The sequence below is a fragment of the Macrotis lagotis genome, chromosome 1 (assembly GCF_037893015.1).
Source record: "Macrotis lagotis isolate mMagLag1 chromosome 1, bilby.v1.9.chrom.fasta, whole genome shotgun sequence".
Lineage (NCBI taxonomy): Eukaryota > Metazoa > Chordata > Mammalia > Peramelemorphia > Peramelidae > Macrotis > Macrotis lagotis.
This window is the reverse complement of record NC_133658.1, coordinates 426,128,909-426,141,215: the sequence shown is the minus strand read 5'-3', so window position 1 is coordinate 426,141,215 and position 12,307 is coordinate 426,128,909. Positions and strand designations below refer to the sequence as shown.

The 12,307-nt window shown below is 41.9% G+C and overlaps 1 protein-coding gene across 2 annotated transcripts in view; it reads left to right on the top strand.

Moving 5' to 3' along the window:
* Positions 1-3,064: 3,064 nt before the first annotated feature.
* Positions 3,065-12,307, top strand: part of BEGAIN (brain enriched guanylate kinase associated) — a 250,111-nt gene continuing 240,868 nt past the window's right edge. Inside the window, exons 1-2 of one of the 2 annotated variants that reach the window (XR_012477254.1) lie at positions 3,065-3,227; positions 4,765-4,880. Coding sequence is in view for 1 of the 2 variants with exons in the window: in XM_074230925.1 (XP_074087026.1) it covers positions 3,177-3,227 (51 nt within the window). In the remaining variant the exon portion in view is untranslated. The remainder of the gene's footprint in view (positions 3,228-4,764; positions 4,881-12,307) is intronic. The other variant, XM_074230925.1, reaches the window with a different exon arrangement.

The following is a 12,307-nucleotide window of genomic DNA, read 5'->3' as shown; positions in this document are numbered from 1 at the left end:
AATATGTTTAACAAAATATAAGTGTAAAACGCTAACCTGACCATTCCCAACTGAGGGGAGGGGAGTGGGAAGGAAGGAAGGGTGGAGGGAAACTTTATGACTTGGAAATAAACATGTACAAATGGATGAAAATAAATAAAAATAATAATTACCTAGCTTTGTGACCTTGGGCAAGTTACTTTTAACCCCATTGACTTAAATAAATAAAAACAATTTCAAAGAAAAAAAAAGAAAGGAACCTGAGAACACACTTAGTTCAACCTTTCATTGTACATGTGTAATGAGTGCACTGGCAATGAGTGTACAGTCTTCAAAGCATTGCAGGGGATGGGTGAGTGAAAATGTTCTTCTCATTATTAATCTACATGTTATGTTAAGTGTTGGAGACTTTACCAATAGAAGAGTCTGAAAACTTATAATGGAAGGACTCTGCACTTATTATGGAAGTTTTCCTGTCCACTTTTTTTTAAATGACTGTTGTACTAGATATGAGTATTGCATATGAAAAGTTCCAATGAAGAAACTCTCTTCCCTGATAGCAAGCAAGGCAAGAACTTCTGTAAGCTTTCTAGTGGGTAACAGAGGTAATTTCAGCAGCATTCTCCCCATCAGGGAACATGTGGTGCCTCTGTTTTTTTGTGCTTCTTTCATGTTCTTAAGTATATGAATATTGACTACAGAAGTGATAAAGCTTTGACCTTTTTAGTTTTGAAAGGTGGGAAGCATCACCAGAGTTTCAGCAGCTGAGAACAAGAAGGAATCAACACTGAATAATGACCTGTTTTAATCAATCTACTAGTGGATCAACCAGGCAATAGAAAAGTTGTATACTTGTAAGTAAGGGACAGATTTGTGCCTTGGTGATGGCCCACTTAGAAATTAATTTAGTATAGGAATGTTTTATCATTGACCATTAGTTTGAGCCTACTATCCCCAGGGATGCAGGGGTGTTTAGGAAAGGAAAGGGTAGTCCTAGGTTCAGAAGTGTATTATAGATAGATAAATACATACATACATACATAAGTAAATAAATACATATATATAATTTTTTAGTAAATATCTCTTTGTAAAAGATGGGGGCAGCTAGGTGGCACAATGGATAGAGCACCAGCCCTGGAGTCAGGAGGATCTGAGTTCAACTTCATTCTAGACACTTACTAATTACCTGGCTGTTTGACTTTGGACAAGTCACTTAACCCCATTGCCTTGCAATTGCCTTGCAAAAAAAACAAAACTAAAAGACGTTCACTGATTAAGTGATTGGATAACTGATATTGTAGTGATAATCACAGGTGATATTAGGGGAGGTGAGAATGCACTGCTATGAGGGGTTGAGATACTTCAACCCTTTAGCTTTCCTCCTATATCTTTGAGGGGGAAATACAGCATCTATTTAGGGACCTAACATTTCCCATGTCAAGTGGGAGTTGGATAAGGAACCCCAGTATTTATATGAGCAATACAGCTAATGAAATTAAGGTCCAGAGAAGGGAAGGGGTTCATGGGTCATATAGATAGTATTTAGCAGGACTAGAACTTGAAGTCAGGTTTTCTAATGTCAAATTCAGAGCTCTTTCCATTATAGCACGTACATGGGAAATATACAAGTCAACAAAGACCACTGGCTTCTATTGTACAATAGACTTACAGAAATTGCTTTCTGGCCTCATGCTGGGAGGCAAAGTAGCTTAAGAGTTCTGGAGGGATAAAGGAAATCTGAATACAAGTCCTTTGCCACTGGATGGTGGGGTGACCTTGAACAAACCTTTAATTTTTCTTTTGTTTTTTAGTTTTCTCATCTGTTAGATATTGATAAAAACTAACACTAATTACCTTCCAGGCTTATTTATAGATCAAATTAGAATGGATGAAAGCACTCAGTAGTAGAGCCTATAATTTGAACCCTGGTTCTTTGCATGGCATAGTGAAAGAAAGGTCACTGGACTAGTTTCTGGTTTAGCTCTAGCATTTATTTGTGTGACCTTAACCTAGTCATTTCAAGTCTAAGGTTCAGTTTCCTCATTGAACTACCTCCTTTGCAAATAAAGTGGACTTTAAATTGTAAAATGTTATAGAAAAACTGAATCATAATATTGGGTGGCCCAATAGAAATAGGAGATTCCAGCTGACTCCTTCCCTTAGCACTGGGTTTACGTATTTAGGATTTTTCTCCCTCCCCCCACAAAAAAATTCCACTTAGGTTTGATTATACTTACTCTAATCACAAGTTCCCAAACACTACTTAGCTAAAAATCAAACTGACCCCTTAGAAAGATAATTTTTACATTTCCCTCCACATGCATTTATTGGGCATCTCATTTGTGCAGGGCAACATTTAATACATAGAATGGACTCTGGAATCAGGAAAAACTTAAAAGACTTAAAGCTGGCAAGTCTTGTAATCTCGCCTTGACCTAGGCAGCTCCCTAAGACCATATTTATGTTTTGTTTAAATTGCAGATATGCTTTGGCAGAAGGAATTTGCTCACCAGACGTTTCAATATACCAATAAATTCACAAACCTTGGTAAGAAAAATGAGCCAGGCAAAGGGAACAGAAAAGACAAAAGTTTGTTTAGACAAAGAGTTTGTTTTCTATTAGAAGAAAATATTGAGTACACAGAGAAGTCTAAATGCAGGATGAACACTCACAGTATGGGGATCGGGAAAGGCCTCCAGTAGAAGAAGGCTTGAAGGGGGGCCTGGAAAGGAGGGAAATCTAAGGACTGTGCGGTGGAGGTGAAGGAGTGGATTCCACAGAATGTGAGACTGGAAGGGATCTTAGAGACCCTTTTAGCCCCACCGGGTCATTTACAAATGGGGAAACTGAGGCTCGTTGAGGGAAGTCACAGAGGCAGTTGGGTCAAGGTTGTGACTCGAACCCCTGCCTCGGCGTTTCCTCCTGGTTGTCTCTCCGCCTACCGGCCTCCTCTGTGCTGCACCCCTGGGGTCCGGCACCAGAGCGGGGGGCGGGTGTGTAAAGGAAGTCGGGGTGGGGTGGGGGTGGGGTGGTGGTCCAGCCTCTCGCCTGTTCCGTCATGAAGAGTCCGCGCGGGCGCCTCCCAGCCTGGCCGAGCCGGGGCCGCGGCGCCAGCCCCGTCCGCGCCTGCCTGGCTGCCTGGCCCCGCGCCGGAGCGGAGCCGCCCCAGCTCCCGCGCCTCGTCCCCGCGGGTCACCATGTGGAGCAGCGGCGGCAGCAGGCGAAGGGCCGGCCGGCTCCCCCGCGCCGTGAGTACCTCCTCATCCCCTCCTCTCCCCTCCCGCTCCCCGTCACCCCCTCCCTTTTCTCCCTCCCCCTCTCCCCTGCCTTCCAGCCATTCTTCCCTCCCTCGCTTCTCCCCTCCCCCTTCTTCCCCTCCCTCCTCTTTCTCCTTCCCCTACTTCACCCCCTTGCCTCCCTTCGGCTCCCCCCCACCCCAGCTTCTGCTGTGCGCCCGCAGTGGTCTTGGGGGACTGCGGAGGGAGGTAGAGGGAACCCGCCACGGGAGCTGTCCAGCGCCCGGCGACTGCAGGGCTTCCCCTCGGGACGCCGCCCTCGGTTCGCACCGCCACCAGCTCCAGCCCAGAGAATCTCCCTTGTGAAAAGCCCCCTTTGGGGTAGCCTGACAGGAGTGCTTGGGCTCGGGGCAGAGGAGATTCGGGAGCGATTTCCAAAGCTGGGCTACATGGACGCATTAGCCGAATAACGCCTCCGCCTTATTTCTTTCTTGGCTCCCTGGCTGGTCCCGGAGTGGCGCCCCGGGTCTTCCCTGGTCACTGCGTGCGTGAAAAGCCCTGGGAAGATAACTGCAGTTGGGCTTTTGCAGCGGGAGGGAAGGAATGTACAGATTTTCCCTCCCCTATTGCTTTCGGTCTGGAGAGCATGCATGCTTTCGGGATTTCCCTATATATGCTTAGGGGCTGACTCCCTTAATCAAGAGCAATAACAACTCCCTTCCTTGGCCCGAGAGTTGCCACCTTCCTCTCCTGCCCCCAGGTTTCAAGCATAGACTGTCAGAACTTGGAGGAACCTTATTGACCATCCCCTCCAACTTCATCCATCATTTTACAGAGAAGGAAACTGAGGCCAGAAAGAGAAAGGGATTTGCCTAAGGTCACACAGCCGTGGTACTCATGGCAATATCAACACTGGGGACCCCTGTCTCCCAAGTCCCCTCAGTGTTCTTTCCACTTCAGCTCACAACTCCCTTCCTACTTCACTGGGGTGTAGAAAGATGCAGAGGGTCATTGTTGCAGGCAGGCAGATGCTGCCTTAAGTAAGGTCCAGAGAGAAGGAGGGAGAGAGGGTGGGAGTCCCTAGAGCTAGAGCATCTAAGCCAGGTCACAGTGAAGCCTGTTTAGTAAAACCTGTGCTTCCCCATTCTATGCCCCTGCTGGCGGCTCCAATTCAGTTACTGCACCATGTGACACCCACCCCCACCCCCTTGCTGATAGGTCCTCTGGGGAACTGATGGTTTTTCAGCACAGGAGGAAAGGAGAACCCTGGGGCTGAAGCCCAAGGTAACTCAGAGTAGCTGCTCTCATTTCTCTTAATGTTTTGTGCTTTCCTCACTATCTGTGTGTGATTCCAGAAATGCCTCACTTTTATAAAGAAGAAACTGAGGTCCAAAGATGAATGACTTGCTCAAAGCTCTATATATGATGGAGCAAAGTCAGGATTCCACCCAGATCATCTGGCTCAAAATCCAGGGCTCATTCTAGAGTAACATGCTGGCTAAGAATCCAGAGATAAAGTACACATCTCTCTCTTCTTCCTTTTCCTTAGCACTGCTTAAGAAGGCATTAAATACCTTATTGTTGGACTAAGACTCAGAGCAGGAAAAGACTCCAAAAGGGCTGCTTAGTCCAGTTCCTATCCAAATGCCCTCCATAATATCTCCAGTAAGTGATCTTACTTTGTCAGACTATTATGTTCATTCTGGTGGGGTGTAGGGAGGGGAGTATATTTTTGAAGATATATCCACAAACTGAAGGGCATCTAGAGAAGTGTTCATAACAGTGAAGACGCCGAATAGCAAAGGAATGGTAGAAGAAACTAGGACTGGAAGAGAAACTAATCTGGAAGGGAAGGGTAGGACATTGTAGTCTTCATGAGTATGAAGAGGAGTTGTCAGAGAAATGATGATTAAATAACTAATTATTTACATGACAGAAATCCAGGAAAAGCTTATATCTGATCAAAGTCCTAGTCTAGTTGCATTCCCCCATTGTGTGCCAGTCAGACAGGACTGAGTGAAGGTGATCTTCCCTTTGCCTAGATTGCCCTAGGATGGGTTCACAGCTAGTGGTACAATGGATAGAACACCAGCTCTGGAATCAGGAATACCTGATTTCAATTCTGACCTCAGATGATTGATGCTTACTAGCTTATGCAACCTTGGACAAGTCAATTAAACTTGATATGGATGGTATTTTCCAGCACAAGTCCTTTAGAATTATCGTTGATTGTTATATTGCTGAGGAAAGCTAGGTCTGTCATGATTGATCATCACAGAATGTGACTGTTATTGTGTTTAATTGTTTCCTAACTCTGATCATTTCACTCAGTATCATGAGCTAATAACTTCTGATTATCCTTCTGCTTCCAAAGTTCTATGGTGATCTATTTATTTGTCTAGGACTACTCAATACTGTAGATTTTAAGGAAAATAATCAAGGTCTGGAGTTATGAGAGAAGAATTCCTGGAGGGAGTGAGATTTGTGTCAAGAAAGAGAAACTCTTGAAGGATAGATAAAATTTGTAATAGAGGATGAGAAAATGCATCTAGTTGGAGAAAAACAATACATGCTGGGACAGAGGCAGTTTCGAAATTGCGTGGTTTGAATGAGGCACCCTATGGAGGGCTCTGAATGGCAGAATAAAAGGGAAAGGATGACCAAGACAAGTTCTATGATTAGCCACTAATAATAATAGTGTTATAATTACTGGTGCTTTTAGATGAATAGCCCAGAGGAACCAACAGAGATTAAAAAAGAGCATAGAATTTAGAGCAACAAGGGGTCTCAGACATCATCTAGTCTAATCCCCTTCTTTAATGGATTAGAAAACTAAGATCTATTATAGTTAAGTGACTTTCTTAGTAACACTTAGCTAAATAAAAAAGCTAGGCTTTAGATGACCTCTAATTCCAAATTCAGTGCTTATTAGAGAATACCCTGGACTTCACTTCAGGAGAAGAGTGATATCAGTCCTCATTGACCCTGAATTTTAGAAATGTCTCACTGGAGGATGTATGTGCTCCTCAGGGACCCACCTTTTACTTGACTAGTTCCAATTGTCTGTACTCTCTGATACCTTGGATAGTGAGAGAGTCCATTCCTTCTTGCAGACAATTCTCTGTCAGTCAAGTGGAGCTAATAATCCCTGCCCCTACTTCCTCCTTCCTAGGGACCTCCTGAGGGAAATGATGAATGGGCAGATTCTGGGCTTCTTTGAGGTGATATTACCACTGAAGGAGACACACTTCAGACACCTCTAGTTTTGTATTTAGCTCTTAAACTAGTTTGAGAGGAGATGAAAGGAGGACTTTGCTTTGTCTTAAAACCTTCAATTTGCCTGAATATTACTATAATCAAGTTGTGCTGGGGGGAAAAAATCTGTTAGGCAATACATATGGGCTCCTCTCAACTTGGACTGAACAGCGGGCTATGTGAGGAGACAGAGAGGTAGCATTGCTTAAGCCCCATGATCCATTTTCATGTGGTTATTTATAGATTAATGTTTGGAGTATTGAGTCCACTGGTAAAACCCTTGTTCACCCCTAGAATATTGAGTGGGCTTCTGGGCTCTTTGCCCAAGGAAGCTATGACTCTATTCAGCTAAGCAGTAAAAGAATTTGGAGATGGAGATGGTTCCAGTCTATTCTCTGACAAGCCCAAACTAGTCATATCTTGGATGCATCATTTGAAATATTCCCCATCTTTGAACTTCAGTTTCCTCCTTCGTAAAATGGGGCTAACAGTATCTGCACTACCAATCTTCTGAGGGAGAGGAGGGAAGTGAGAGGGTGTTTTTGAGAATTGAAAGAGGTATTGAATGTAAAGAACTTTGTACCAAGCTGTGTACATGTCACTTATTATTATTTTCATTTATTTGAAAAATAATACTCTAGCATTTGCTATGTTTAAGACCAAGTATAGACATAAAATACCACCCCTTACTCTTAAGACTTTCACTCTCTAGGAAAGAATGATCTGTTCGGATTATTGTTCAGTCTTTTTCAGTAAGATAAACTCTTTGTGACTCCAGCTGTTTTGGGGGTTTTGGGCAAAGATACTGGAGTAGTTTGCCATTTTCTTCTCCCAGCTCATTTTACAGATGAGAAACTGAGGCAAACCGGGTTAAATGACTTGCTTAGGATCACACAGCTGGTAAGTATCTGAAACTAGATTTGGCCTCAGAAGATGAATCTTCCTGACTCCAGACTTGGCATTCTATCCACTTAGTTGCAATATCCAAATAAATAACCATAATTCAAGAGAATGAGGATTTTTCAAAGAAGAAGAAGCTTTAGCAAAGATCTGTCAAGGGCAAGGAGCAGAAAGGTCACTTCCAGCTGAATAGATCAAAGAAGGCTTCCTTCTGAATGGGTCTTGAAGGACAGGCTAGGTATCAACAGAGAGAGAGAGAGAGAGATGGAGGAAGGAAATGTTTGATGAGGAGGTGACAGCATAAACAAAGCTGAAGAGACTGGACTGTGTACTACTCATGTTTTCATAATGTTGTATTGTCCAGTCTGATTGAATTATAATAGGAGTCACACCAGATTCAGAGATAGAAAATCTCATGCCCTAGAAGTTCTGGTGCAACTTCTAAAGATGCTTAACTTGCAAACAGGGAGTTGTTTTTTCCAGGGACTCAGGATTTTGGTTACAGTCCTATATGTGAATCTGAGGGTGCCCTTGTCCACTCTTGACTATCCCCTCACTTGCCTTAATGGATCCCCCACTAAGAGTGCAGACAGTTGGAACTAGTGAAGTAAAAGGTGGGTCCCTGAGGAGCACATACATCCTCCAGATGTGTATTAGGTGGGGAAGGGCCTCTTTGCCAAGATGAACATAAAGTTCCATACCCAACACTGTCTCCATGATCATGAAAGTGTGAAAGAATTTTGTTCTCTTTCCCTTTTCCAAATGAATGTGCATTGGGAGCAGCTTTCTAATTGAGGGATAAAAGGTTTTGTCTCTTCCCAAAGGAGTATCAATAAACAGGAAGCAGTATCAAGGTTTGGGGTTATGAGGAAGAGAGTTTCTTAAAGATTTGGAGTCTACTTCCTCCTTGGTTACTTTACTCACTCCTGTGTAAGGTCAGACCTTTTACTTTCAACCTTAGCTTTCAAACCATTACCCTACTGGAAGGACCTGTGTCATAAATAATTGTGTCCATCCATCAAAGACCAAAAAGTGCTTCGGGGAAAAAAATTCCTAAATAGACAACAGAGATAGATAAATAAAAAACAGCAATCATCAGACCAATAAGCTATTAGAAGAGTCCTTGGAGATCATCTCTTCTGTACCCCTTCTTTATATGGTTTTGATTTTTTTTATATTTTATCTTTATCTGATAGACTGAAATTATAGGTTCTTCAAACAGGGATAGAAAGTTGCAGTCAGTGGTAAATTAGTGGCACCAGTGACAACCTATTAGTGGAATTAGTGACGAAATCAGAACCAGAACCCAGATCCCTTAGTTCCTAGCATTGTATTCTCTCCACTGTACCACAGCAATTTTTCCCCTAGGAAGTAACCTCTTATCTCATTTCATTCCCTGCCTATGTCAGAACAGCACCAATTAATAGCTGCATCTGAAAGGGATTGCCTGTGGAATGACTGTGGGCTGGAGGAGGGAACTGAACAGGAGATGGAACAAAGGAGATCAGAGATTTGGAACCAGGCCTACAGTTATGTCCCAGGATCCTCATAGTACTCAAATACCTCAATTTTGTCCTAAAGCTATAATCCTTCCCCAAATCCAGCTGTGTAAAATGTGGCTACTTGTATGTGCTGCTTCTTTTCCACTAGAAGATTCATGTTTCTAGGAACAACATTGACAAAGGAAGAGTTGGAATAACTCTCCAAGGGTCTCTGTCATGCTCTCATTGTTGCTAGGTCTGCCCTTACCTGGAAGTAAAATGAGTGGGTCACTTAATAGCAGTGATAGAAAAATCCAGGGGGCCTGGATTCAGGCTATGATATCTAATATTTGTAACATCATTTACCCCTAAACTATTGAAATGCTCTTGGTTCCTTCTGCTTTTACTTTCTCATTTTAGCACCCCTTCCAAAATAATATACTTTCAGCATCAGGTGGCACTTTTATCTGCATGTGCAGTGGAGTCTATAGGGTTTTTCAGTTATGACTGAAGGTCATCTTCTCATGAAATTTGAGAGTTAGAAGGGTTCTCAGTGTCATTTAATCCAACCCACACATAAAAGAAATCCTCAGTATAATATACCTGACTGGTCATCCAGGGAGCCTGCCAACTCTTAAGGTAACCCATTCACTTTTGGAAAAGAGGCATTAGCTAATGGAGAGAACACTGAATTTTGAATTAGAAAGTCTTCCTCCCATTACCTGTATGATCTTGGGCTGGTCTCTCAAGCTGTCTTGAGCATTAGTTTTCATATTTTTAAAATTCTGAAATTTGTCTGGATGATCTCTAAAGTCTCTTCTGCACTAAATAGTGTGATTCTTATACTATTCAGAACCTCCATTTCTTGTCTATAAAGTAAGTGTAATGATACTTGCATAATTTATGAAACAGAAATGTTGCAAGGAAAGTACTTTACAGGCTTAAAATGCCCTCTAAATGTAAGGAATTGTTGTGTTATTATTTTTCTGAGAAGATTTTAAGGGCAGGTTTCTCTAGGGTGAGAACTCATAACCCAGAGAAGTAAACCAGGCTAGTCAAGTACTGGGGGAAAACTAAGCTTCCCACACAAACCACAGACAGCTTTCAATCTCTATCAAAGGTGGAGAGACAGGAGGCATGGCAATGATTTCTTAAGCAATACCCACCAGAGCCCCTTTTCTATCAGCAGTTACCTTCCTTGGAAGGAACTGATGATTCCTGCATAAAAGCCCAGGCGTGGGATACACATGAACTACTAATAATTTGCTGTTACAGTCATTTGCCTTGGTCTTGGCTGAGGGGGTTCTAATTTCTAATGGGATAGTGACTGACTACTGGAATCTCAAAGTAGACCAGGAAATTCTTGTCTCATGTGAAATAATATAGTGTGTGATATAAATATTTATGTATCTGAAGGTTTAAATTTGAATTCTTGCTCTTATGTTACTTCTGTGACTCTGCCAATATCTCACCTTTAAAATAGGAATAATGATATGAGCTACCCCATGTGTCAAAGAAGCCTAAATTTAGAACTGAAAAGGATTCTTAATTAGATGCCATTGGAGTCCAAACACCTTCAGTTTACATATGAGAAAACTGAGGCATAGAAAGATTAAGTGAGTTGCTTAGGGTCTCACTAACTAATAGATATCTAAGATATTCGAATTCCAGTCTCCCTGATTCCAAACCTAGCATCAATTATGAGGGGAATTCTTATTAGATTTTAAAGCCTTATAGAAATTTGAGGTGTTTTATGGTTGGAAATTGCCAGGGTAGTACAGAAAAGTATAGAAGACTTGAATTTGAATTCAGGTTCTGTCATTTATGGTGTGGTCACTTCCCCCTCTGAGCTTCAGTTTTCCTGGCTAGGAAAACTAGAGGATTAAATTAGATGATCTCTTCTAGATATGATTTCTGTGCTTCTGATCTGAGGAACCCCAGGTGATACAGTGGATAGAGTGCTGGGCATGGAGTCAAGTCATCTTCCTGAGTTCAAATCTCACCTCATACCATTATTAGCTATGTGACCCTGAACAAGTCACCTAACCTTGTTTATCTCAGTTTTTTCATCTGTAAAATGAACTGAAGAAGGAAATAGCATGCTATTCTACATTCTAGCATCTTTGCCAAGAAAATCCAATAGGGTCACAAAGAGTTGGACACAACTAAAAATGACCAAACCACTGCAACAAAAAGATTGATTCTGTTAACCAAAAATCTCTCTCCCTCTGGGTAGTAGTTTTAAAGTGGGAAGAACCCTAGTTTTATAATAGAAAGACCTGGGTGTGAGCTCCATTTTGGCCAATTACAGTAAGAATTTGGGCAAACTGCTTCCTTTCTGCTTATCTGTAAGATAATTGGATTAGATCAATCTCCAATCTCTTCTAGTTCTAACATTCTGAGACTGAGTGATATAGATATAGAGCAGGAAATGGAGCTTTCCCAAAGGAAGATGGCTCTGGGCAATCAGGAAATCTCAGAGACACAGACAGGTAATGCTCTTAAAGAGATTAACCTAGGGGTAAGGGAGAAGACAAGGGAAGAAAGGCTTAGGAACACCAGATACTGGGATAGATACTGCTTTTAGAATATCAGTCCAGTTTCCTTGTGATCTTACTTATTCTGTCCTTTTAAACTATTTGGTTTTGGTTGTTACCCCCTTTTAGCACATTTGCAGAGGTAACTAGGGTAATACAGTGGATAGAGTGCCAAGCCTACAGTTGGGAAGACTTGAATTCAAAATTAACCTCAGATGCTTCTAGCTATGCAAACCTGGGAAAGTCACTTAATATCTGCCTGAGATAATAATTGTGTCTATCTCACAAGATTGTCATGAGGATCAAATGAGACAATAATCATAAAACACTTGTACCATGGCCTGGTAAATAGCAAGTACTATGTAATGCTAGCTAACATTATTACAGATGAAGAAACTGAGGCATAAGGGTAAGTAGCTTGCCCAGGGTGATATAGCTCGTAATTATCTAAGCCTCACATCCAGTGCCCTATCAATTGAGAGTTCCTCAAATCAGAATAACAGAATTCAAACATTTCCTGGCTGTGTGACCTTTGGCAAGTCACTTAATCTTTTTGGGCTTCAGTTTCTCTAACTGTAAAATGGGAACAATAATAGTACCAAGTTCCAAAGATTGTTATGAAAATCAAATGAGATAATATTTGTAAAGCATATAGGCCATGATATATAAATATCACATATTATAGGTCGATGAATTAATAGGTCCATGATTAATGCTTATTTCCTTCCATCGTGACCCACTTCCATTCCTCTTTTCCCTCAAAGCCTCTCCTGCCAAAGAGCTCTCTTGTGTTTCCTCTCTTACCTACTATAGCACTGAAGCCATACTACAAAATTCAGCTTATCCTTTGGTATGACCTTGGGTAAGTCATCCTTCTAGGCCTCAGTTTTTACTTTGAAAGGAGGAATTAGATTAGGAT